Here is a 25,181-nt window from a genome sequence, read left to right as displayed (position 1 = left end):
CAAACCAAGCTTTCAAAATACAAAAATCACTGAAATACAGTTTCATAAAATTTGAAACCAGTGGAAAGAACATTCAAGTTTTCATTTTTCATAACATCTGTGTTTTTCCTGTTGGATATTAAGGAGTGTGGTTAAAGATAGCCATGGAATCAACTTTTTTCTTTCTGGGCAAATTCTGGTATACTTAATGAAGTCGGGCAGTTAGAGGAGAAACTTACCAGCATGTTTGGCTAGGTCAGGAAGCAGGGAGTGAGTAATCCTTGTGGCCTGATTGGGCTCCTGTAAACATGACCTGTTTCCTCCCTTCTTAGTGATTGAAAACTAAACAAAGGACTCTGTTAGGGAGGCCTTGCCATCAGTTGGTGGCCAAAGGGTTTCAGACCTGGGTTTCCGAGACCCTTCTGAGCACACAGCTTCCCTCCTTACCATGACTGCGTGCAGCTTATGACCAGGGGGCTGGGATGGGAAGTCTGTTGCTAAGCGACGGAAACTTGGAGCGGTTAACCTGTGCATGGTGTTTTCCGTCGTGTTTTTGTTTTTTAACCAGTCGGTTTTTGTGCAGCCAGGGGATTTGGGACCACTGGTGTAAGGCACCGTCCCACACAGCAACCTGTGCAAGGGTAAACTGAGGGAAGTTTCCTTGTGACATGAATCATGTATTTTTTTTCCTCATCATTTCTCGTCCGACCTTCATCCTGTATCACATCTGTGGTTCAGTGACATCCTGCAGGTGGGGAGTGGGTTGGGTGCACGCACTGCTGGCTGACTTGAGCGTTGTAACAGTCCCGCCCTCTCCTTTCCACAGAGAACCTGCAGTTTTGGAGGGTTTGACCTGACAAATCGTTCCCTGCACGTTGGCAGTAGTAATTCTGACCCAACGGTGAGTAGACATCAGCGGACAAGCAGAAGGTTTGGATTCAGGCGATGTGGTTGGCATAGTTTCACATGGAGTGTCTTTGAAATCGATACTGGTAACCTTTTCCTTGGTCATCCTAAGTAACATTCGAAAAAAAAGACCTATGTCACACGTTTAATGAACTTTTGTAATTGGATTTTTATGGGGGGGTGACATTAGCTAATATTATGTAGGTTTCAGGGGTATAATTGTATCTCGTGTGTGTGTGCGTGTGTGTGTTTATAAAGATTTTTATTTATTTGGGGGGAGGAAGACAGGGAGAGAAACATCAGTGTGTGAGAGATACATCTACTGGTTGCCTCTCACACCCCCCCAACCAGGGACCCGGCCTGCAACCCAGGCATGTGCCCTGACTGGGAGTCAAACCTGCGACCCCTTGGTTCACAGGCCAGAGCTCAGTCCCCTGAGCCACACCAGCCAGGGCTCATCTGTGTATTGTATTGTATGTTCACCACCCCAAGTCAAGTCTCCATCTATCACCATTTAACCCCCATTTACTCTCCTCCACCTCCTTCCAACCCCCTTTCCCCTTGGTAATCACCGTGCTGTTGTCTGTGTCTGTGAGGCTTTTCTTTGCTTAATCCCTCCACCTTTGCACCCAGCCCCCTCTCCCAGAGACTTCTCCCTCCCGTGGGACTGTCAGACCACCCCTGGCCTCCATCTCTCTCCTTCCAGGACCACCATCCCTCTGTGCCCCATTTCCCCTTTGCTCCAAGTCACACATGCAGACCCCTGTGTTCGGCCTCTACAGTCTCTCACTGGTGGGCACGACTGCAACACACAAGCTGGGCGGCGGGATGGAGCCCTGGGATTTGGGCTCAAGAGTATTTGCCAGAATCTCTAAATCCCAGTTTTATCATGGCCAAGTGCATAGCCCCATATTAAGGCTAGGTCTTTCTGATCTGGGATGTCCTGGAATGAACCCAGTCTCCTTGGGCACAAAGCAAGGCAGAGTCCTGAGGGCCAGGGTTACTGGTTACCAGGTTACTATCTGCTCCTTCCGGACCCCAGTCTGGGGACAGGTCTGCACAGGCTTTGCTCCCCATGTTTACTTGCTTAGGCCCCAGATGCAGGCGAGTCGGATGTACGATTTTGTTTTCCCCTCTTGCGTTTTGTCGGCAAACTACTTTCTATCAGGTGTTGGCTAAAACACCTGTCTGCAACTTGTGAGGTGTTTGAGAATTCCCTGGAAGAATAGCACTACTTCATTTAGACATCTAGTTTTATTGGTTTATAAACCAATAATTTTATGTAGCCAATCTTTTAAACAGTAAAAGAAAATAGGAGTTTTTTGCCCTCACTCTCAGGAGTTGACCACACGGATGCAGATCCGATCAGATGCCTATTTGTAATGACCGAGCGTTCCCACCATGGTCTCCCCACTTTCTTGGGTGATTCGTAGTGTTGTCCTTCTCTTCTCCCCCACCTCTGGGATTATGTGAATGTTGGTTCAGCTAAATCATTTTTTATTAATGAAATGCCGTCCCTTTGGGTAGTTAAAATGATAGAAAAAAGTATAATAGGAGAAGAATATACTAAGGTTAAATAAAATGCAAAGTATCTCATATCCCACTTTAAACAAAAAAAGCCCCTTAGTGAGTAGCTTTCAATTTTTAATAAAAAAGATAAATAGCATACACCTGAAATGAATATAAAATAATGTTGAATGTCAACTATAATTGAAAAATTTTTTAAAAGTTGAGACAACAAAAGGAAAGTTAAATAATTAATAATATAGCCCTGATTTAACGTAGGAAAAATTTCAAAGTCTTGAAGGATGCCTGTGGTTTTCGGAGAGATAGAACATTAATGGTTTGGATAATGAAACCTGTTTGGGGACTTTATTTTCTGTGACTAAAAGTATTTGTTTTGTTTTATAGGTCAAAGAAGGAGACTTTGTGTACAAGGAAGTCATCAAATCACCTACTGCCTCCCGCATCTCTCTTGGAAAAAAGGTCAAATCAGTAAAAGAGACAATGAGGAAGAGAATGTCTAAAAAATGCAGCAGCTCTGTGTCTGAGCAGGTACGCAGCTGTCGAGCAGGAAGCCCCTAGGTTCCTCCCGGCAGCAGGGAGGCTGAGGGTGGGCGGTCTGAGGTTGTAAAGGGCACTAGACACAGACATTCACTGGCACCACTGCTTGGTGCTGGGAGTGCAAAACACAGGCCTTACCTTCCTGCTACATACAGGTGGAAGGAACAACGCGTGAAAAAATGATGCCTCTTTAGTGCAATAAGCACTAACATTTATGCACAAAGGGAGGGTTTTATTTTCTAAAATATCCCTCCCTACCGTGGCTGTCACCGTAATCGAATCTAAAAAGAGGACAGTCGAGTTTCTCCGTGGGCGGCAGACTTCTCCCGTGCTGCACGAGGCCTTCTGGAAGTACGCAGCCATCTGAGCAGCAAACTCAGAAAATGCTTCCTGGCTGCAGGACTTCTCTAGTGATCCTGTTTCCATGGGGATGCTTTTGCTCACCGGCTCTGTCTGTAGCCATTAAGGTGTCCCAGAATTGATCCCCTCCAATTCTCGATTATTGCATCCCTAGGAAGAACAGCTTCTGTTTTAATTGCGTGGGTGGAGGGAATAAAGACTTGTGGAGAGCTGAGCCTTTCGCTGATTCTTAGATTTTCACAGCCCTCTCCTCCGGCACCTCTAGTTCATTTTGTGTGCTGGTTGTCCACTTGGACCATGTAGGTAATAATGCTGCTTAATCTACTAGATAAAGCCTGGGACAGCAGACATTGCGGCTCTGCTGCTGCCCTCTGGTGGGCATAGTAAGCTAAAACCCAAGCATCGCCTTGTTCGGATCACTGTGAACATGGACTAGCCAGCTTGGCCATCCACAATGATTCAGACAAAGCCTGCACACCGTCTTCAGTTTGCTGCAGCGGTTCTCATGGGGTGATTTTGCTGCCCCACCCACCTTTGGACATTTGGACAATTGCACACAGCTTGGGTGGGGTGGGTGTCACTGCCATCTAGTGGACAGAGACCAGGGAGGCATGTTACAATGCACAGGACAGCACCCCCTAGACGTGGAATCCAAGATGCTCATAGTTAGTGCTCAGGTGGAGAAGCCCTGGCTTACTAGAGTACAGGGGAAGTCGGGGCCACCTCCTGTGTGTCTGCCCTGCGATGGTTTTTGGTATTCTTTGCATTTCTGGGCCCTGTGGGTGTGGGCGTGATGCTGATCTATGTTTCTGACCGGAAACAAAGCCAACTGCACCCTCCTAGGATGCCAGTGTTACGCCAGTGGAAGCAGCGCCTCTCATTTAAAAGCACTTCATTTAGTTGGCTTTTCCCCTAAAAGCTCATGTAAATTTAACACCCACAGGGGTTTTCTGCTTTATGGATCATAAGCATGGAACTTTCATGTCATTTGAGCATTTTTCTATAATTTTACTACTATATGCCTGCCTTGTATTCTTAGTTCTCTGGTTTTTAAAAGCAGTTGTGTCACATGAGTCAGAAAAGAGAGAAGGGATAAGTGAACATTATAATGCTTTTTGGGGAGAGGAGATTAGTGTTGCAAGCTTTGTTCATTTTGTTTTAACTTTTTAGTAAATATACCAACCGATCTGGTAAGGATTTTTATCTACTCCATTCCTGTAATGTGTCTGTTACTTGCAGTAGTACCTGTTGTTGTAGATAATTTATACATATGTGATGAGTAAATTAATAATTTTTAAAAGCATCTAAGAACCTACAGTATCAGAGATGTATATTGAATATCACTATTTTAAAATAAAAGCACGCATGCTTTTAGCAGAAGCATCAGAAAAAGAACTTCATTGAGTAGATGTTTTATTTTATGAGTTAGAAATGAAACTACATTCAAGAAGTAGTACGTTGTAGCGCCAGTAACTTCCAAATCACGGCACCTCTGTTGAGAGTTTTGTTTTCGAGGTCATCTGCTCACTGTCCTTAAACGTAAAGCACGCAACGTGTTGGATTCGAAGTGGCCACAGTGGTTGTCCTCAGATGTTCGTGGGCCCTGCAGACTCCTGTTAAAGTCCTTGTGATGAGTCGGCACCGTGCAAATAACAGGTTTTGTTTGCATGGCTCGGTGCTCGCAGGGCTGTGAACGTGCCAGAGAGGTTTCAGTTCTGGCCAGTAAACCATTCTCACTGCCGCCTTTGGAGGGAAGAGTGGTTTCCACTGCTCATCCAATGAGCCTGCCGTGCTTCCATGTGCAAATGAGGGGCCACCACGCAGGCGGCATGGCCACCCCAAAAGGGATCTGAAAGGGGCATCGCGGCTTTTTCCTAACAGCACGAGAAAGAAGTGGTAGGTACTAAAGCCTGTGAACAACTCATTTCGACTTAGACCTGTGGAAACTCCTTCACAGACTCAAAGACGGTGGTTTTGCTCCGTATCTGGGTCCTGAGTTGGCGTTTCGTTAGCCACTTTCAATGCTTTGTGTCACTAGAAGCATGAGAATCCGGTCTTTTCTTTTTAGGCAAGGAATATGCATTGTTGTTTTTTTAGTGTAAATGTTTCCCCTCAAATAGGTTAAATACTCCCTTGCTAGTGGATTCTGCCTGATGTGCACATGGAGTCCAGCTTCATCACTGGATTGTTGAGTTTGCCACCAGTCTCTCGGCCTTTAACGAAGTGTTTCGTCTAGGAGGTGGATAGGGTTTTCTCAGAGATTTCAAGAACATGTATTTGAGCACGCAAAACAATTTTTAACTGTTTAATTAGTGGTTATGCAGGCTACAACTTTAAAATGGAGCAAGAACATAGATTAAACAGAGCAGAATGTTGGCTGAGGCATCAACTTTGATTTAGTCGAGGGCTAAATTGCTTTGAATTACAGACAGTGGTCCTCCCCTCTGGTGAAACATACTTCTGTTGCACTCCACTGCAGGACACGAGCCTCGATGGAGTGCCGGGCTCCCCTCCCATCCCCAAGCCTGACAGCGAACACGTGGACAAGCCCAAGCTCAAGGCCGGGGGTTCCGTAGAGAGTCTGCGGAGCTCTCTGAGCGGACAGAGCTCGATGAGTATGTCTGCTTTGTGATTGTGATGCTTTCCTTCGGGGTCAAAGTCAGACTCACTGGGTGTCAGGTCCAGGCAACTCAAAGTCAAGGAAGCCCAAGGGTTCGTCCTGCAGATGCTCTTAGAGAGCTAGACCTGCAAAATACCCGGGCCTGGGGGCGCGTTTGTTCAGTAGATGTCCAGCAGCGGCACAAAAGGCAGGCGGTGAGTTTTGGTTGCAGAAAATGGGGAAAGCGTCTCAGAGGAAGGATGTGGAGAACAGAGGAGACGGCTTCAAGGTCATTATGAAGATGACCGACAAAGTAAGAGATGGGGGAAGGGAGGACAATTATAAATGTCACTGATAATCAGTGTTGGTCAGCCTCTCTGAGCAGTGGTGATGTCCGCAGAATAGCATGGGGGGAGATTCCATGCTTAAATGCACCACTTTAAAAGCACTTGGCCTTGGGCAAGTTACTTGACCTCTCTGAGTTTGTTTTCTCATCCATTAAATGGAGGTAAAACCAGGATGCCAGCCCACGAGGGGTGGTAAATGGGGTTTGTGATGTCACCCGCATCGCTACATCGTAAAGATACCTTGCTGGAGTCCCGCCTGTCCACTTAGGGGCTTAACTGGGGGTAATAATCAGAACACTCAGACCCTCCCCGGACTCTGAACTGGGTCCCGCTCTGGTCCTCACCTGCTTGCAGCTCACGGTTTCACTCCTCTGCCCTCTACTGTCCTAACCTTCCTTCGGTGTCTTTGGCTTTGCTCTGCGGGGAACCCCGTGTTGATCCTTCTTCCCGTGTTTCCTGTACAGGTGGTCAGACCGTGAGCACCACCGATTCCTCGACCAGCAACAGGGAAAGCGTCAAGTCGGAAGACGGTGATGATGAGGAGCCCCCCTACCGGGGCCCCTTCTGTGGGCGTGCCAGGGTGCACACCGACTTCACACCCAGTCCCTATGACACAGACTCACTGAAGCTCAAGGTGTGTCTCTGTTTGGCCTTAGACCTGGGCTCTTCAAGAGGTATTCCATTCTTGCTTTTGAATGTGGGGCTGCTGTGGTGCTCCCGACCGGTGTCTGGGCAGCCTTCCTAAGCCGGTCTCCTCTGCAGTGAAAAACAAAACAGAACCGGCCAGCATTTGGGACAGAGGTGGAACTTGTGCTATTCCTCTGTCCTCACCACTTCATCCTCCTGGCCCTGACCTCTGACCTCAGCATCCCTCTAGAATGAGGGATGTTGCCCTCATTCTGTCTGTTGTCCTCCAGCCTCTAATTTCTGTGCCTTCTTCTGCTGAAGAAACCTTTCTACTTTCTCTCTATGGTCAGTGGTATTTATACGGGACAGATGGCATTCCACAAAATGTATGTAGCAGTTACGGAGCAGGGGTTGCCACTGGTATTCAATTCGGGGGGGGATCCTTTCTCTAGGCCCTAGGAGCTCTGAACGATGGCAAGGCATTCAGAGAGCCAGGCACCTGCGCCTAGCCATGTGCACTGCAGGGCACCTCACCCTGTGGGGCCAGAGGGTAGAGGGCATGAGACTCCAGTCTGCGTGGGATCCAGCGCAGTCAGGAGGGTCCCGTCTGGCCTTCTCCCAGGCCCCCATTCATAAGGTCACTTGTGGAACCCCAGTTCTGGCCCTCTTAGTGTTTTCACCTCCACGTGATCCCTACATCTCGTCGAGTTGTGATTCGTGCTTGGAAATGTGTCTAATGGAAAGATCTTTGTTCCCTGGGCCCCAGAAAGGAGACATCATCGACATCATCAGCAAACCGCCCATGGGCACCTGGATGGGCCTGTTGAACAACAAAGTGGGCACCTTCAAGTTCATCTACGTGGACGTGCTCAACGAGGAAGAGGAGAAGCCCAAGCGCCCCGCCAGGAGGAAGAGAAAAGGAAGACCACCCCAGCCCAAGTCCGTGGAGGACCTCCTCGATCGCATTAACCTGAAAGTCAGTCCCGTCTGCTTGTGGTCACACGTTGCTTCTCCTTCTGAACTAAGCCAGCAGGAGAGGACACTTGCAGGGACAGGGAGGGGGTACTCATGTCTTCTAACACAGGTGGCCCATTATTACGATGAGCAGCCATTATTGCTCAGAAATAGGTAATGGTATTCTAACGCTGCCTTTGACCTCTGCTGCAGGCGTTAGCTGAGCCCCAGGTCAGGATTTGCCATTAGCACCCCAAGAACAGCTTCCCAGGAGCTCTGAGCGCCGAGCTCCTGCCAGGAAGGGCAGTAAGCACCAAGCCCTGCCCCCCTGCACCCTCGGCTCCACAGAGACCGTGAGGGTCCCTCCCACATCTCCCACCACCATTCCCGACATGTAGTGAGGGGTGGGGGCTGCAGTGGCAGGTCATGTCCTCCTTGCAGCACCCTCTTGTTTCTTGGGAAGTCACAGAGCCTCCCCCACTGCACACCCATAGCAAGGACACAATTAAAACGCAAGCCAGGGAGCCTGTCTCAGCCTGCAGTGCGCGTCTCAACCTGTGATTAACCACCTGCTTGCTGAGCCACACGACTGGGAGGTGCAGAAGCTTACAAATGATGCTTCCCTTTCTATCAATTAGCATAGAAATGGCGACGGAAAAAGTTTAGGGGTTCGAAGCTGGTTGTGGGTCATGGATCACGGGGCTGGGCCTGCTGACACACTCAGTGTTCTTCCCCTTGCAGGAGCACATGCCCACCTTCCTGTTCAATGGATATGAAGATCTGGACACCTTCAAGCTCCTGGAGGAGGAAGACTTGGATGAGTTAAATATCCGGGACCCGGAACACAGAGCAGTTCTCTTGACCGCGGTGGAGCTGTTACAAGAGTATGACAGTAAGTGGTCCCCACCCCCACGCAGGGGTGTTCATGTCAGCACTCCACATTGGCCAGGTCACCAGCAGTCCTGCTGTAAGCAGCCAGCATGTGCTCAGGTCCCTGGAGTCTCCTGTTTGGCCCTGCTCTCTCCACAGCCGAGATCGGTTTTGTGTTATGTCACACAGCGCAAAGACACACGTTCCCAGTGCAGGCCTTCCTCGCAATGTGGGAGCGAAGGAAGACCTTACTGCTGATGTCTCTTCTCTGGGTGTGTCTAGGTCCAGGTAGTAGGTGAGGAAAATGCTGCTGCAAGTGGCTGAGAAGGGAATTACAGTTTCCTTAAGACACACAGTAGACGTCCTGTTAGGAACTCGGGCTGCGCGGCCTTCCGCAGGTCCTTAGGGTACCTGGGCACAGACGGGCCTGGCAAACTGGAGGTGTGTTGTGCAGCGAGGGTTAGGCACGTCTCAGAGTACACGAGTTCTTTTCTCACTGAATAGATGAGCTTGTGAATAAGTGATTCTTCAGCTTCCGTTAAAGAAGCAGGAAATGGCTGCCGTGAATGCACAGAGCAGAGAAGTCCACGTTGCAGAGGCTCGGCTGAAATGGTAGCTCATTTTTACAGCCCGTGAACAGAATTCAGCGGGCTCGTGGCTTTTATGAAGTCTATTTGAATACCTGGCATCCTTTGCTCCATTAACTTCGTCTTATCTTGCTCTTTACTCCTCAGTCTGACATGAGAAATATCCCTGAAATTATTCATCACAAAGGAAGCATCATTTCCAGTTCCTCAATTCCAATGCATTTTATTTCATGTGCTTTGCTTCAGGGATATCAGTGGCTAATAGCCTTTCTATTGGTAAGACACACCAAAACTGTGGTTAATGGTGGAAAAAAATTAAACGTGACTGAAGGTATCGGACCCAGGAGACTGGGAAGCAAGTGTCTCTCCCAGCCCAGCGACACTCACTTCTGCTTGAAAGGCCCTCCCCCTAAATTCACTGAGAACATGGGGGACCACACACCATCATAGACATGTCTGAACCTTAGATAAACGCACTGCCTTCACAGACAGATCTGTAGGGAGTTGCGTTCTGCAGTACATGGTATTTTATGACCAGGTGTCATTAGTGTTCTCGTTGTCTCCTGGGGGTCTGTGGCCCGGCTCTGAGTTAAAGAGCCTGGCCCAGGGCCCGGCGTGGCCGACCAGCTTTATTAACAACAATTAAAGTTAAATCATCTGGTCTTCTGGACCACAGCTGCTCCATAAAATAGCTCATTTGCTCTTCCTCAGATTCTGAGAACAGCTGGTTTATGAGCCCCATCCATTTTGTCCTTCACCATTCAGAACCTAAGAGGAGCAATGCTAAAAACCTGACTGTAACACAGGCTCTGGGCTGAGCCTCTGTTGTGATGTCATTGGCTCAGACCCATCGTCCTTCCTGGAATCACATCCTGTGGTTTGCACCAGGAGATATTTTGCAAGAGGGGATCTTTGCCCAGCAGTGATACCCACTCAGATGTGTAAGGAGCGCCCTTTGCTTCTTCCCAAATCTCACTTCAAACGTATGATGTGCCGCCGCCACAACATTCCTAACGCATGAAACGGCACTTCTTGTATTGGCTCGAAAACAGAGGCTTCCGGGGCTCGGGGCTGCTCATTAGTGACAAGGCTCTGGGTCCACATTTTAAGATTTTACGTCCAGTTCAATTCTGTGTTTAAGCAGTATTCTAAGTGACCGGTAACGCAGAGGAACACAGTAGATGTATGTCCAACTGAATGTCCGTACACTGGGCAGACTCAGAGATGGACAGAGGTTTCGGAGATCTTGCGAGCCTTTGTCCAGCTCAGCCTCCCGAAGAGCGGGAAGCACAGCCACCAACTTCCCTGTTGCGCGAGGCCTGGGCAGTGCCAGCCTTCCTGTGGGGTTCCCTGCGGGAGAGACTCGTGTCCGACAGCAGTGGGGTTTCAGCCCCACAACTCAGTCCTCTGCTCTTGTTAGTCCGTGAGAAATGTCATGGTTCTAGCTCCCCTTCTTTCCTCTTTGTACCTTGACATTAATTGTAGTCAGTACAGGGAGCGGATACGGCCTCGACTCTGCTGCACACCTAGGGGGGACCCCACCTCCTCGTCTCTGATGCAGGTTTCTGCTCAGTAGCTGCCGATTGAGAAAGTGACAGTAACCCCTTGACGTAGGCCTCATGGTTTTGTAAACTGAACTGTTTTCTAGGCAGTGTGAATGGCCCCTTCCCTCAGGGCAGGCACCATGCTGTGTCTGGTAATGGTGGCGTCCCCAAAGAGGCAGACACGGGCTGTGTCTCTGTGCAGTGGCAGGGGCAAGTTTTCATTTCGATTCCCGTTGGTCAGCACTCTGGAGTCTACAGTAGCCGAAGTGGTACACTGAACTGTCTTACCAGGACAAACGACGCTAATTCCCCTTCCCAGGCTGTAACTGATGCTTCTAAGCCCTCATTTTAGGAGTAGTGATACTCCCTAAATAACATGCTGGCTAGGACAAAGGCCACTCCAAATGCTCAGACCCTTCCACACAATGAGCACATCACCCTGGAATGGTCCACTTCCCTGTGCAGGGGACGGGGTAGGATTGGCTCTTGTGCTTCCAACTAGTTACTTTTTCGTGAATCATTTGAAAAGGAGCACTTCTCAACTTGGTCTGATTTAAGGGGCTACTCTGCCACGATTTGTGTTATAATATGCTTTCCACGTGCGAGATGCAAACAGGAAGTGGCAATCGGACCGCTGAAACAGCCAGCACGGAGGTGGAATGGCAGCCCGTCTGTGTTCCCACAATTTGTTTTATTTTTTTAACGACCTAAGAAAAGGCATCCGAGTTCTGGTCTGTTGATTTCTTCCTTCTTTGTGTGTGTGGTAGGGGAGGGAAGACAAAAGGAAAGTCATTCCTCATACAACTGGTTGTTTCTCAGTTTCTGTGTGATGGGACCATGCAGGTGCTCTGCTCAGAAAGATGCTCTTCCTGAAACCACAGTCCCAGGTCAGGCCACACGTGCTCTTGTGATGCGATGCTCCAAGTGACACTGCTGGCTGGAGAAGGCCCCCGGGACTCCCCACGTGCCTTGCGCCAGGCAGACTTGCACGCCATGGGGACATCTGCTTCTCTTCAGAAGGCCTCCTTCTAATGAGGTCGTCTGCCTTTTAGCCATCCACCCTAGGGGCAGTCGTTACTCGTGCGCCCGGAGCCTGGCCCTTTGAACAGAAACGCTGACCCAGTGCAAAGGGAGGGAAAGCCCCCTCACTCAGTCCAGCCACATGGGGACTTGCCCCTGGGCTCTTGTTGCTACGGGGCTTGTGTCCCCTTGTGTCCCTGAGGCCAAAGATTGCTTGAACATTGGAATAAAATTTGGTATTTCATCTGACACATTTATATTAGCTTTTCAGTTTGGAAAGCATGAGACAAATAATTTAAAACACGCATCTTAGAGATTTCTAAAAGGCAGAGGATCTAACAGCCCCTCGTGAAGGGGACATGCTCACGCTTCACTTCTGCGCCGCCTCGTCATGGCACCAGCCCCCCCATTGCTCTCCCCCACCCCCACTGTGTACACGATGCTCAGAATTCTTGTCTTAGTGACTGGGCGACTGGCCCAAGGCCTCTGAGTAACTTCCAGGCATCGACATACTCCAAGTATGTACTCTCAGTATCCAAATTTATTTTCATGTGCTACTCGAAAAGAAGAGAAAAATGTTTGGGTGTTATTCTCTTTTTACTTCATCTACTTGAAAATAATTAGCGTTCTCCCAAAAGCCCAAGGCTAGAACAGGTGCCGTAGGCACGTCAGTAACTGAGGGTAAAGCCAGGCTTTGGGTGACTTGGAAACCTCTGCTTTTAGTTCCTTTGTGACCCCATGCTTTGTGTTCCCCTTCTGCAGGCAACAGCGACCAGTCAGGGTCCCAGGAGAGGCTGCTCGTGGACAGCCAGGGCCTGAGCGGATGCTCCCCACGGGACTCGGGATGCTACGAGAGCAGCGAGAACCTGGAAAACGGTAACGTCAGCACAGACAACCTGGCGCACACCCTCGTTGGATCATTTTCTGACATCTGTGCTTTGCCTGGTGGCTGTCTCCCTTCCTCCGCCCAAGCTTGGGGGAAGTCCTGGCAATAGAAGGAGGAATTTTTCCAAGATTATTGGTGCTTAATTAAGATCCTTAGGAAGAATGAATGCCCCCTCAAGAATCTAGGCAACTGACATTCCTGAGAAATGACTGCAGCCTTTCTCATTGGTTACCTTTCTATCCCTCTTAGGGAGTAAGTGAAGAGTTCAAGACTAACCCTGTACGTCAGAGAAAGGGACCTCAGCCTGCCACTGTCCAGAGACCCTTAGAGTCTCCACACCCAGTGTAGGTCACGAAAAGAGCCTTGGGGTTTAAAGTGAGTGGACCAGGGGTTTGGGCCTTGGATAGAACATCTGCGAGCTGAAGACTTTGGTGAGGTGACTTTGTGTCTCTGAGCCCCCTTACTACTTCTGAAATAGTAAGACAAGTTTCACTTTCATGGATCGTTATAAGACTTAAGCAGAGCAGTAAGATATTGATAATACTCAGCATTTATTGAATGCTGACTGTGGAACTGAGCAGTGGGCTGGGAGCTTATGTATGTGTTACTGACTATCACTCAGACCCTGCAAGGCACATCTTACAGATGAAGACTTGGGAGCGCAGACACATTGTATAATGACGATATAATGATTGTGTAGCTCTTTGTCTTCAGACCACGCTCCTGAGCTGCCAACTCCCACCCCCACCCCTGGCTCCTGAAAGGCTCTCAGCCAGGACTTTAGACCTCACTGTCCGACACCATGTGCGTTTCACGTCCTTACTCCACTCGGTGGCATCAGACATCAACCAGAGGTGCCTGGGCTTCGCCGAACTTGAAGCCAGAAGGGATGTAGTTTGCATTTGTTACTACAATAAGTACTTGCAAAAACCATGGCTTGATTAAAATAAGTGGACCTGTTTTTAAACAAGAACAAAGGCAGCACATACCATGGGGAACCTCTTTGCATGCGTCTTTGCAGTACGAGGGTTTGCAGGAGGCCCTCTGAGTATATGATGCCGGGGCACGCAGGGTTGGTTCCATGGGCACCGTCATCATCCCTCCGCTCAGTTTTTCTTCTTCCATACACAGGAAGCCTGAGCAGGGGTGGCCCTCTGTGTTTGGACCCGGCCCGTGAGGCGGACAGGCTCGTTAGCTTGAGGCCCACAGTTATGGGGCCACTCCTTCCGTGGAGAGAGGTTCTGGCAGGGGTCCATCGAAGGCTCCAGTCTGAACATACCTAATTGATAGGAAGAGAAAGTGAAAAGACTTGACTTTATTCAGACATTCATCACTTCATTTTTTTGGTGGAAGCTCGGTCTCTGAAAATAGAGTCTATGATTACATCTTAAAGTGCTACACTTTGTTTTTTAAAAAAATCCCAAGAGTTATGACCAGCTACACAGAGCACAGCTGCCCCCATCTAAGAGGGCACTTCCTTCCTTCTCCCTCGGAAAGCCTGGCTGCGGTTCAGCTACGGTCCCCACACTCGCATGGCTGGGTCGGCCCTACCCGCAGTCTGGCCACTGGGAGTTATTGGGGAACGTGTGTTTGTGCCCCTGGTTGGAGCACTCTGTCCTTCCCACACCCACGGCAAATGGTGGCCTGTGTGAACCGGTGGCTTGTAGAACACGTCCACAGTTGCGTGCACATGAAAGACATTTGGGGACAACAGGATCAGCCATAAATTTCATTTTGGAAAGCAGTGCAGGGTATATGACAAAGGTCTGAAATTGCTGGCGGTTTATAGTTCAGACGGAATAAAAGCACTGGAAAAGCAAGATGTTCTCAAAATAGATGTGACTTTTCATCTCTCGGGATTTGTCCACTTAATAGTTGAAGATGTGGTACCTTGCCCACTCCGGCCGCACCCGTTGTTTATTCAGATATTAAACCAGGCTGTACAGTCTATTCTAGTTCTCACTAGCAAAGCATCTTCATAGAAGGGGAAATAGATGAAGGTGTGTTTAAAGGAGCCAGTGTGTTGCATGCAGTTCATAACTTCTGGGTTTTGACCATGACCCGTGGCGGGGTCCTGCATTCCTCGGGGACCATGGGGTGGAGCGGGGGATGGTGGGAGGGATGGGGGCCACAGAGCGGGTGGGGCTGTGCCTGGGCCGCTTTGATCTATTTCACAATATAAATGAAGCTTCATTTGAAAATTACTGACTGCCAGAGTCCCGTTTCCTGAAAAAGAGTTACTCTATTTCCATGATGGACTCAGCGCTCATCTCCTCCTTTCTGACCTCTGTGCTGTTCTAGTTCATGGTGAGCGTCTAATATCCGCACCTCCTGGCTGCTGTGCCAGGGGACAGATTCCGTCCAAAATGCGCGCAGCCGTAAAACCCAAATTGTGTGTCTGCTGTGTCCTTTTTTTTTACGCAGTAAAAACCAACACTTGAGTGTTGGGAAGTTTCAGGTCCCTAAGGAAAACAATTTACCGGGTTGCCCATCCGTGAGGGTCACAAAGCAGTGGCCTCTTCAGTGTCTCAACAGCAGCTGGGGGCTCCGCAGTTACCGGGGAGGAGGGTGATTTGAGGGCCGCACACCTTGTTATGGGAAATTTCAGAGAAATCGTCAGTAGAAGGGGCCCCGGTGACCTCAGTACCACCATGGGTGGCTCCCCCAAGCTTCTATTTATAGTAAGACTAGAAACAGCAGTAAAGGGAGTAAAGGGTTCCCCTCAGTTACTGGAAGACCTTCATGAAAAATGGTTAGGGCAGCCAATATCGTAGCTGCCATCTGAATCCCCTTGAGTAGCCTGTGGGTTGGTATTTTTATTGAGCACCTACTAAACCAGGGGTGTCGAGCTCATTTTTCACCAGGGGACACATCAGCCTCACAGTTGCCTTCAAAGGGCCAAATGTAATTTCAGCTCCTTTAACAGTTCAGGGGTGGTTACATTTATACAGTCCTACAATTATTTCAGCCCTTTGAAGGCAACCATGAGGCTGATGGGGCCCCCGGTGGGAATAAGTTTGACACCCCTGTAGTAAAAAGCAAAGCTTTTTAAACTACTGCTTACAATTCATCAGTAGGTTGGGAAATCATGTTAGAGGGTCATAAACCACAGTTTTGTAAGACAAAATTGAATAGAAAATATGAGGGTGCTCTCGGTGGTGGGGGGGGGCGGGGAAAAGGATATTGAATTCTCCGTGGAGCTTATCAAGCAGTGGTATGGTGGGTACCAATCAGCAATTGGTATCATTCGGTATCATACCATTGTCACATAATCGGATCGTGTCTGGTCGATGGTTCACTTATTAGTCTGACAGTTTATTTTAATCGGGGCTGAAGTTTCGTGGGGGATTAGAACCATGTCAATATTTTACAGATTGCCTCAGGCAAAATGCTCGCTTAAACTTGTTCACTTTTACCAAAGTTGTTTGCTTCTAGGATTCATTTATTTTATGCACAGAACACTAAGGGGAGAGCTTTGAGGAGGGTGCAATTTGAGAAGTTAGAAGTGAACCAGTCCTGGGGGCACCATTTATATATATAGAACCTGTCCCAGAACTCAGTCCGCCTCCCCTCTGTGACCATGACCTTAGGAAACTGTATTCAGAAATCCCATCTGTGTGGTTCCTGAGTGAGGTTCCGGTGATCAGCCCTCATCCACACTGATAGCCGCGGAGACAGACAAGAGGCCTAGACATGCTTTACTGCCTGACACAGCGTACTTCCTTACCACGTAACTCAGTCCAGCCTCCATGCACCCATTTGTGAAGGCTTTAGAATTTTTCCTAAGAATAAAAACAAGACCATAATAACCCTGTTGTCACTTAGTGTCATGAACAGTGATTTTCTGTCCTTTGGTGTATGTAATTCAGCAATGGGATGTAAGAGTTAGCACACCTCTCCACATCAGTTTGATTCTCCTTTCAAGCTGTGATTGTAAAGTATTCTCTTGTCTCGCAGGCAAGACCCGGAAACCTGGCCTTCTCTCTGCCAAGTCAGCCACCGAGTCTAGCTTGAAGTCTTTCAACAGGAATCAGCTGGGCACCTACCCGACCTTGCCTCTGTCCAAGTCGGTGGACACACACAGGAAGCCAGGGGAGCAAAGCAGGCTGGGCCGTGGTCTGACCCCTCACGCTTTCCAGCACTGCGATCCGCCGTGCATGACTGGCTTGAACAGAAACCGGAGGAGCCTCCCCGTCTCCATGTGCCGGAGCTGTGAGACCCTGGAGGGCCCCCAGCCGGCGAAAGCCTGGCCCCGATCCCATTCCCTGGATGACCTTCAGGGAGAACCTGATGCCGAAAAAGATGTGCCTAGTGCAGCAACAGAACCCTCCCCTCAGACTGCGCCGGAAGTGCCACAAAAGACAGCCCCCTCCATCACCAAGGTCCCCAGCCCCAAACGAGATTCTGCCGCTGACAATGCATTGCTACTGACCCAAAGCAACAGGTTTTCTGACCCTCAGAAAACGACTACTAAGAAACTGGGGGGCTCGAGTGCGGCCCCTTCACGTAGCCTGTCACCTCCCCCGTGTTTACCCAAAAACCATGATGCTCAGCCTCCCGGAGTGAGACACAATTCAACAAGGACTGCTCCTGAGGGCCACCGAAAAGGACTCGACTTTGAAGGAACCTGTCACCCCCCGGGCACCAAAGAAGGTGAGCAGAGGGGCCCTGAGGCCAAAACGCCTGCCAGACACCCCACACAGCCTCCACCTGTTCCTGTCAAGAAGAGCAGAGAGCGCCTGGCCCTGGCCAACGGCCTGCACCCCGGCGCCCCGGGCCCCAGCGCACCGTGCCTGCCCCTGAAAAAGGGCAGCTCCAGCGGCCCCAGCGACTGCCACTCACCCCAGGCTCCTAGACCTCCCCCCAGGCAGGAGCCTAGCAGCCCTCCGAGCTCGAGGCCACCACCCTGGCTCTCAGAGCTGCCCGAGAGTGCAAGCCTCCAGGAGCACGGTGTGAAGCTGGGCCCGGCCCTGACCAGGAAGATCTCCTGTGCCCGGGGGATGGATCTGGAGATGCTCACTGAAGACAAGTTGCGAGCTGAAGGCATCGATCTCACCGAGGAACCCTATTCTGACAAGGTATCAAAGGCCCTGGCCCCACTTCGCAGGCCCCTGCTTCCATACGCCGAGCAGCCAGGCGAGAGGAACCTCAGCTGACCCAGGAGGTCAGCCTGGAGGCGGGGGCCACTGCGGCAGTGACAGCTCCGGGGGTCCACAGCAGGGGCCTCTGCCACTTGGTGGTGGCACCAGTGGGAGCACAGTGTCCAGGTTCAATGCAAATACAGCTTTGGAGTTTCTTTCCTTTCTCTTTCTTTGCCATTCTGCCTGTTTGTTTTTAATTGTTGGCAGCTGTACATTGCAGGGAGAACTGCCCATCGGTACCAGGACTGGCCCTGAAAGGCCTGGTTCGGGGGAGATGGCAAATCTGAGGTTCAGTTTTCCTCCCTTAACTCAATGTGCATGTTTTTAGACACAAATCCACGTTTCATTTTCTTGTATGTAAAATGGAATTAATAATAACCTACATACCTACCTCTTAGAGCTATTTTTAGAAACAAGTAAAGTAAATGTGAACATACTTTGAAAATTATAGAACCCTATTCAGATATAATAATTACATAATTATCTCATATGGGTCACAGGGGAAGGATTATGTGGAAATAGCATGGCACTAAAAACATTGAGCTCTGTAATGAAAACTCATTTCTCATTTGGAAAAAAACAAAGAGTCGATCTACCAATCCCACAACGACTTTGACAACAAACGCGGATAGATAGAGCCGTCCGTGGCTCCTGCAAATGCGAGCTCTGTTACGACGTAGTCCCGGAGGTCTTCGTTACAGAGGTGTTATGACCACGAATGCCTGGCAGTAACATCCTCCTCCTTGGTATCCAGGGACTAAACCCCTGTGAATGAGCAGCAGTGAGAGCTCTAGTCCACAGTCAATGCCACCGGCTGATGTGGGCGATGTAGTCCTACTGGCTGAGGCACAGCAGTAGACGACTGGAGAGCAGGAAGTTTGCCTCTCTCCTCTGCAGGTCAGGAGCCGTCTTCAAACATTTTGCCAAATGATCAGGCCGAGTGAGCTAAGGGCATCCGTCCCCCCAAATGTGGGATGATTGGCTTTCCAAACATTTTCCTGGAATTCATTACTACCTGAAGCGTAAAGATGTCAAGTATTCCCCCCACAACATCCTGACTACAGGGAAAATGTATTCACGCACAGTGAAAACCTGGGGTGCAATTTCCTAGTAGCTAAATGTCTTATCCTACCTACTGTGCGTTTGCTGTTGTGGGAGAAAGAAAGGTCCTTGCCACATCACCTGACACCTCCTTTCTGCCCCCCCGCCCCCCCCCAGCACGGCCGCTGTGGGATTCCCGAAGCCCTGGTGCAGAGATACGCAGAAGACCTGGAGCAGCCGGAGAGGGATGTCGCCGCCCACATGGACCAGATCCGGGTGAAGCTGCTTCGCAAGCAGCACCGCATGGCGGTGAGCAACCCCATCCCGCTGTTCGAGTCCATTGAGTCGTAGCACTTCACGAGGAGCAGATGGGCCAGCACTGGGCGGCCCAGGGCTCCCAATTGTCAAAGGAAGGCGCCTGGTGGGGAAGCACTCCGCAGTCAGCCCCCAGAGTCTTACGGCACCATTTTAGAGAGAGAAAAAGTGAAACCCACCCACACTCCCAGCACTATGAAAAAGCGAAGCCTGTCTGGTCACTTGCCTGCACATACACGGGAGTAAACACAGGGCTTTGAAACCTGATCGTTTTTTGTGGTCGGAGCCCGAATCCGCTTCTCCCACTAAACTGCCGTTACGGTATCAGAGTTTCAGAGCGGTCCAGCAGGTGACTGTGTCCTAGTGTAGCCAGTCCATGTTGGTGAAACATTTAGGTTTTTTCCAGTTTTTTAATTTTCAACAATGTAGTTAAAAACATTCCTAATAAGCCTTTGGAGGCCTCTGAGGCTCATCTCTGAGGGCACATGACTTTAAGAGGGTGTACGTCGCCAAGGCTACACAAAACCCCAGGGGTCTGCACGTGGGGTGGTCAGTTACTTCTTGAAAGGTACAGCGGTTGGTCTTCCCAGACGTCCAGTGTAAGGGTTTACTTCCCTGCCCTAGCCAGTACTGGTTATTGTTTTAGATTCTTTGCAACTATATTGATGAAATGTTTAATCTGCTAATTGTTAATTACAATGAAGAATCTGCTTTATAAATGCTCACTCACTGAGTGTTTTCCTTTCCACACTGTCGCACGGGACTGCCTCTTTCCTCAGTCACCTTAGGTGTGCGGTGACTGACTGTATGAGACACCTCCTTGAAGAGTGTGTCACCGTGAAACCAAATAGCCAGAAATATAGACAGATGCTCACAGTTCGGAGAGTTGGACGTGTGACTGGGGCTATATTTTATTCCAAGCGTCTTCCAGAGCCTCACACACCTCCTTGAACATTTTTCTCACCTTTGAAAGGTCAAGGAAGGACTCTCTGCTACTCTTGGTCTTTGACGTGTCCCAGCATCATCACGTCCTGATAGCGTGGCGGTGACTGTGTTGGCAGTGGCCTTTTCTGGGCATCCAAGCTGCTGCCCTCCAGTGGCTTATGTGGAGGCTTCCTCAGATTGTTCTCTCTCTTTATCCAGATCCCGAGTGGTGGGCTCACAGAGATCTGCAGGAAGCCCCTCTCTCCCGGCTGTGTCTCGTCTGTGTCCGATTGGCTGATCTCCATCGGTCTGCCCATGTACGCCAGCGCCCTCACGGAAGCGGGGTTCAGCACCCTGGGCCAGGTGCCTTCTCTGTCCCACACTTGCCTTCAGGAGGCCGGCATCACCGAGGAGAGACACATAAGCAAGCTCGTGTCTGCGGCCAGACTCTTCAAGCTGCCGCCAGGCTCCGGGGCCGTGTAGCCAGGCCTGGGACGGACCCCCCTGGATGAGGGCCACCCTCTCACTGTGCTTACCATGCCGATGCAACGCCTTCCCCGGACAAGCAGACCAGATCCAGAGGAGCGGCCCAGAGTGCAGCGACACAGCGTGAAGCCTCGGCGCAGGCCCGAGGGACCCTCTTTCCCAGAAAAGCCCCTTTGAGGAAATTGGTGTGGTTCTCTTCAACCCCCCCCAAAGAAAAGACAAGCACTTATTTTTGTTTCCAGAACAGAGTAGAACCAAGATGCCAACTTGCCACAAATGTTGCGCCTCCGGTCTGTCTTGGTGCACTGGGAAGAGGGCTGGGGGCAGAGGGAAGGGCCGCCTGTTTCATTTCTGAGAGTGCCCTTGACCTTCTGCCCGTCACCCTGCAGGATCCCCGAGGACCGGACAGGCTTAGCTAGGCCAAAGTAACAGACGCAGGAGTGACTGTACATGGTTGACGTGCTCGCTGGTTCAAAAGTAAGAAAATCTGTCTGCACTAGGGAAAGGAAAGTCCTCTTCTCCTTTAGATAAACGAGACATTTTAATAATTGCTTTCTAGCAATCAGCTTTTATTTGCCTTAATATGAGCTTTTAAGCAGTTACCTAACTAGTGTTCACTACCCTGTAACCATAGTTCCAGATCTTCCGCTTAGACTGCTGTCTAACATATCCGGGGGGTTTCCAGCAAAGAAAACAGGCTTTTTTGATGATCTCATTCTAACGTGGCTTATTTTATGGGAGTGTGTATCGGGCACCGATTTCATACCGGTGTTCAGTTGTTAAACCAACTACAAAATCCAGTGGAAAACTATCCGAAATTCACCAAGCTATCATGTATGTACATGTGAGTGTTTGGGGGCGGGGGGTGTGGGTGTCTATAGTAACTGCCTTTCATTTGACTCCGTGCGGTGTCCTCGCCGTGTTGGTCACTGTGGCGCGGTGCTGCCTCGGCCTCCTGACGGTCTCCACCCCTGCGTCCCGCTGCCAGCTCGCCCACAGTCTGCCTTCGCCGAGCGGCCGTGCAAGGCTGACTTGTCCAGAAAGACGTTTTCCAAAAGGGAATTAGTGTAAGAGAGCTTTTTAAGGTTTTTCTTCAGTTTTACAATTAGGATGTTGTTTTCTCTTCATTTTTTATTTAGATAGTTCTTTTAATTCAAATAAAGGTTCCTTGTGGAGCCAGACAAACCACCTTAGCTGTGTATTAAGTATTTGCATATTTTCCATCGTTTCCTATTGATTTCTGCATATTCTTTCCTCTTTTAGTCTTGCGTCTGACTTTCTAGCAAAGTGAAATTTAGCTCAACTAGGCAGGTTTCCATTGCTTACGAAGTGGTTTTGCTTTATGTTCTTACCATGCATTGAATGTGATTATTCACAACAGAAACACTTGGAACACAAAGCCTTCATCAGAAAGCGATTTTGTTGATTACAAAGCCATCTTTAGCATTTGCTTTATATACTTGTACCCATGTTCTGAGGAAAAGGATGTTCTCAGGTGATGAACTTTTTTCATGCCTTGGTATGCATTAAAAAATAATATATATATTTCTTCAGTAATAGTTTCCGTAAGGTGCCACGTGAAGAAGTTGTGGAGATTGAGGTTAGAAAGTTAACGCTGCCAAATTTCTGTGGCACCCTTCGGAAGAGCCCATTTCTGTCCCCTTGGGTTGTGACTGCCCTGTTAGCAGAGCCCCCCTGGGAAGGAGCGAGGCTGCAGGGCCCTCCTGCAACCAAGGCCCCATCCTCATCCTCGGCTGTTTGTGCAGTGACCTCAGTGCAACAGGTGAGGGGCCCATCTCCTGGTTTAAGCTGCGCCAACACCACACAAAGGTCCTGAAAGGTAACGAGGGGAGGAGGACTCTTGCATGACTTTCCAAGTTTTCATTCATTTTCACTGTAACGTTTCCATTGAAGTAAAAATGGCACCGGAAAAGGGAAGTTTCCGAGCTTGAGCTTTTGAGAATGCCAAACCGTAAGTTTCTCAACTCTTCTCCGGAGAGCATTGCCTTTGCAGAGAGAATTCCAGTTCAGGGACCACAGATAATTGTCGGTGGGAAGGTCTTCCTAATCTGAAAGGTCTGAGGTTGTTTTTTTACGTTATTGTGCTTTTGTAAATTCTTTTTTTTTTTTAACATGAGTATTTGTTTGGTCTCCTTTTGCTTTGGACTTTTCATCTGATCCTAGAAAAGCCTCCGTATTTGTGTGTGACTTTTGACTGAGGTGGTTTGGGGCTGCCTGTGGGCGGAGAAGACAGGTGGCAGGTGTCGGCAGGATGCAGGCTGATTCAGGTGCACTCGGCTTGGAATGTGGAGGATCGGAGAAAGTTGTCTCCGGGAAGCACAAAAGAAACCTGGACTGGCAGCTAGGCTCAGGTAGTGACATAGCCATTGTGTGAATTCTCACTTTGAAGCTGTCTAGAAGGGAGTGCCGCCAGCCTCAACCACCAGTTACATTCCCAAATAACCAAGTAGGAGATAGATTTTTTTAAGGCCTGCCTTAGTCAGAGGCCCTTTTCTCTGTCCTGAACCTGGGGGTGGGCAGCATTGGAAATTACTGGTGTATTGGTAATCAGTTCCTGACACAGCAGAGTTTGCTTTGGTAACTACAGCGAAAGAGGCCCATTCACCGAGTCAGTGCTTCGTGCGTGTGCTGTATTATTTTCAGAAAAATAAGTCTCATCGTCTGAGTCCAAGTCATCTTGATCTTAAATTGATAGAGAAAACAAACTGTCAAGCAAGTTATATAACAACTAACAACATTGCACTTTCTGTATATGAAATCAGTATTTAAATAACTTATTTTTCTCCATTGCTGTTTTTAAACATTGTAAGTAGCTGTAATATACCAGTACCAATATGTTCTTGCGATTGCTTCAGCCCAAGAAAGCTGTGTATTGTTTTAAAAATTGTAAAAATTATTGTGATGATTCATTTAGCAAAGAGAAAGGACAGAAGGGTTTTCCTATGTATCAAAACTTGTCTATAATTGTCATCTATGTACCTAGAAAAAAAAAGTAAATAAATTTCTTCAGTTGAATATGCTTCTTTTGTTGTTCCTGGGATATTTCAGATATTAAGGGGAGAGTGTGGTTTAATACAATATATTATAAAAGTAGTACTAGCTATATATAAGGACTTTCGCCACACTTTGCCACAGTGCCAATTCTCTTTATCAACTTATTGCAATTTTTGGTCGACTTGCAAAATCAAGTCATATAGTCACAGCGTCCTAAACCAGGAAGGGATTGGTGGAAATCGTTGATCGTATAAACCCATCATTTTCAGATGAAGAGTTTTGAGGCCACATAGGTGGTTGACTTGCTCAATGTTACACGGTTAACAAAATCCAATTTTTGTATTGACAAAAAAAAATCAAGCTTGGGATACCCTAGAAATTAATCAGCCTGACAAAAGTCCTCCCAACGTTGGTGTACCACATTTGACCAAAAAGTGTTTGATATTGGGCAGGAGCGTGTTTGTAATAGAAAGTTTTGAGTCGATATCATGCACTTGAGACTTGAGACAGGAAATAACCTCTGCTGGCCTGGCCACCCATTTATTTCACCACAGGGAGGTATTACAGTGTGTGCTGATGGTTCAGAGACAGAGGGCTGTGGGGACCACAGTCTTCTTGTCAGTCCCACACAGAGACGGGCTCTCATGTCAGGAGTTCAGGTGGGTTTTGCTCCACCTGGGCGCTCTGCCCTGGGGACTCTGCAGGACCCTCCTGTCCGTCCTGCTCAGAGGGTGTCTCAGAGCCCCGTCTCTGTCACCTAAACTTGCCCCTTCCCATGGCCTTCCCTTGGCCACCACATCCCATTCCCACACCTGCTCTATTTTCCCCACGGGATTGGTCACTGTCTGAAACATTATATACTTCATTTCTTTGTTATGCCTGTTGCTTATTAACTGTCTCCTGCTGCAGGTGAAAGTCCAGGAATGTGCACAGGTTTGCTTGCTGATGAGCCTGAACCTCTACACCTGACACGTAGTACTTGTTGAATGAATGACTATCCCTGAATCACAAGCCCTGGAATCATGAATGTTAAAGCTGGAGATGATCCGTTTTAATCCTCTCAGTTTACAAGTGGGAAACAGAGACCTGGAGAGGTAACAGGAGCTGCTGAGGTCATACTCAGGTGGCTAGTGACAGAGTAGGTGATAAAGAAGCAGACCATCTTTGCCAAGGCTTCGCTGGAGCTTGTCAGTATGTATCCGTGGCTTAAAAAGAAATCAGAGTAAACCAGAATTTCCCAGAGCTGTTTTCCAGCAAACGTTCTTGCTGAGGGAGTAGTTGCTGCAGCATATGGCCACCAGAGGGCACTCATGTGCCAGATGGAAGGCCAAACCTGGCGCCTGAGGGGCGGGAGGTGAGAGGAGGAGTTTCCGAGGTAGGACAGTGTCCAGCCCCACAGCCAGGGGGGAGCAGAGGGCGCCGCCAAGCCTCAGACGAAATGAGGTGGGAGGGAGGGAGCACAGGACCGCCACTACTCTTCCCAGTTGCCAGCAAGACCTAGAACCCTGCAACCAAA

The 25,181-nt window shown here is 49.1% G+C and overlaps 1 protein-coding gene across 4 annotated transcripts in view; it reads left to right on the top strand.

Annotated features, from left to right (window-relative positions):
• SASH1 (SAM and SH3 domain containing 1) overlaps positions 1-23,688 on the top strand; it is a 167,487-nt gene extending 143,799 nt beyond the window's left edge. For all 4 annotated transcript variants that reach the window (XM_037034839.1, XM_037034836.1, XM_037034837.1 and 1 more), the window contains 10 exons: positions 806-880; positions 2,797-2,940; positions 5,789-5,924; positions 6,720-6,889; positions 7,649-7,858; positions 8,578-8,728; positions 12,620-12,733; positions 16,701-17,821; positions 19,103-19,234; positions 20,384-23,688. In XM_037034839.1, the coding sequence (XP_036890734.1) occupies positions 806-880; positions 2,797-2,940; positions 5,789-5,924; positions 6,720-6,889; positions 7,649-7,858; positions 8,578-8,728; positions 12,620-12,733; positions 16,701-17,821; positions 19,103-19,234; positions 20,384-20,647 (2,517 nt within the window). In that variant the 3' untranslated portion in view covers positions 20,648-23,688. The remainder of the gene's footprint in view (positions 1-805; positions 881-2,796; positions 2,941-5,788; positions 5,925-6,719; positions 6,890-7,648; positions 7,859-8,577; positions 8,729-12,619; positions 12,734-16,700; positions 17,822-19,102; positions 19,235-20,383) is intronic.
• Positions 23,689-25,181: the final 1,493 nt, after the last annotated feature.

Source organism: Sturnira hondurensis, unplaced genomic scaffold (assembly GCF_014824575.4).
Source record: "Sturnira hondurensis isolate 20B ecotype Veracruz unplaced genomic scaffold, ASM1482457v3 Scaffold0022201, whole genome shotgun sequence".
Lineage (NCBI taxonomy): Eukaryota > Metazoa > Chordata > Mammalia > Chiroptera > Phyllostomidae > Sturnira > Sturnira hondurensis.
Note: the sequence above shows the minus strand (reverse complement) of the source record. Positions and strands in the feature narration are given on the sequence as shown.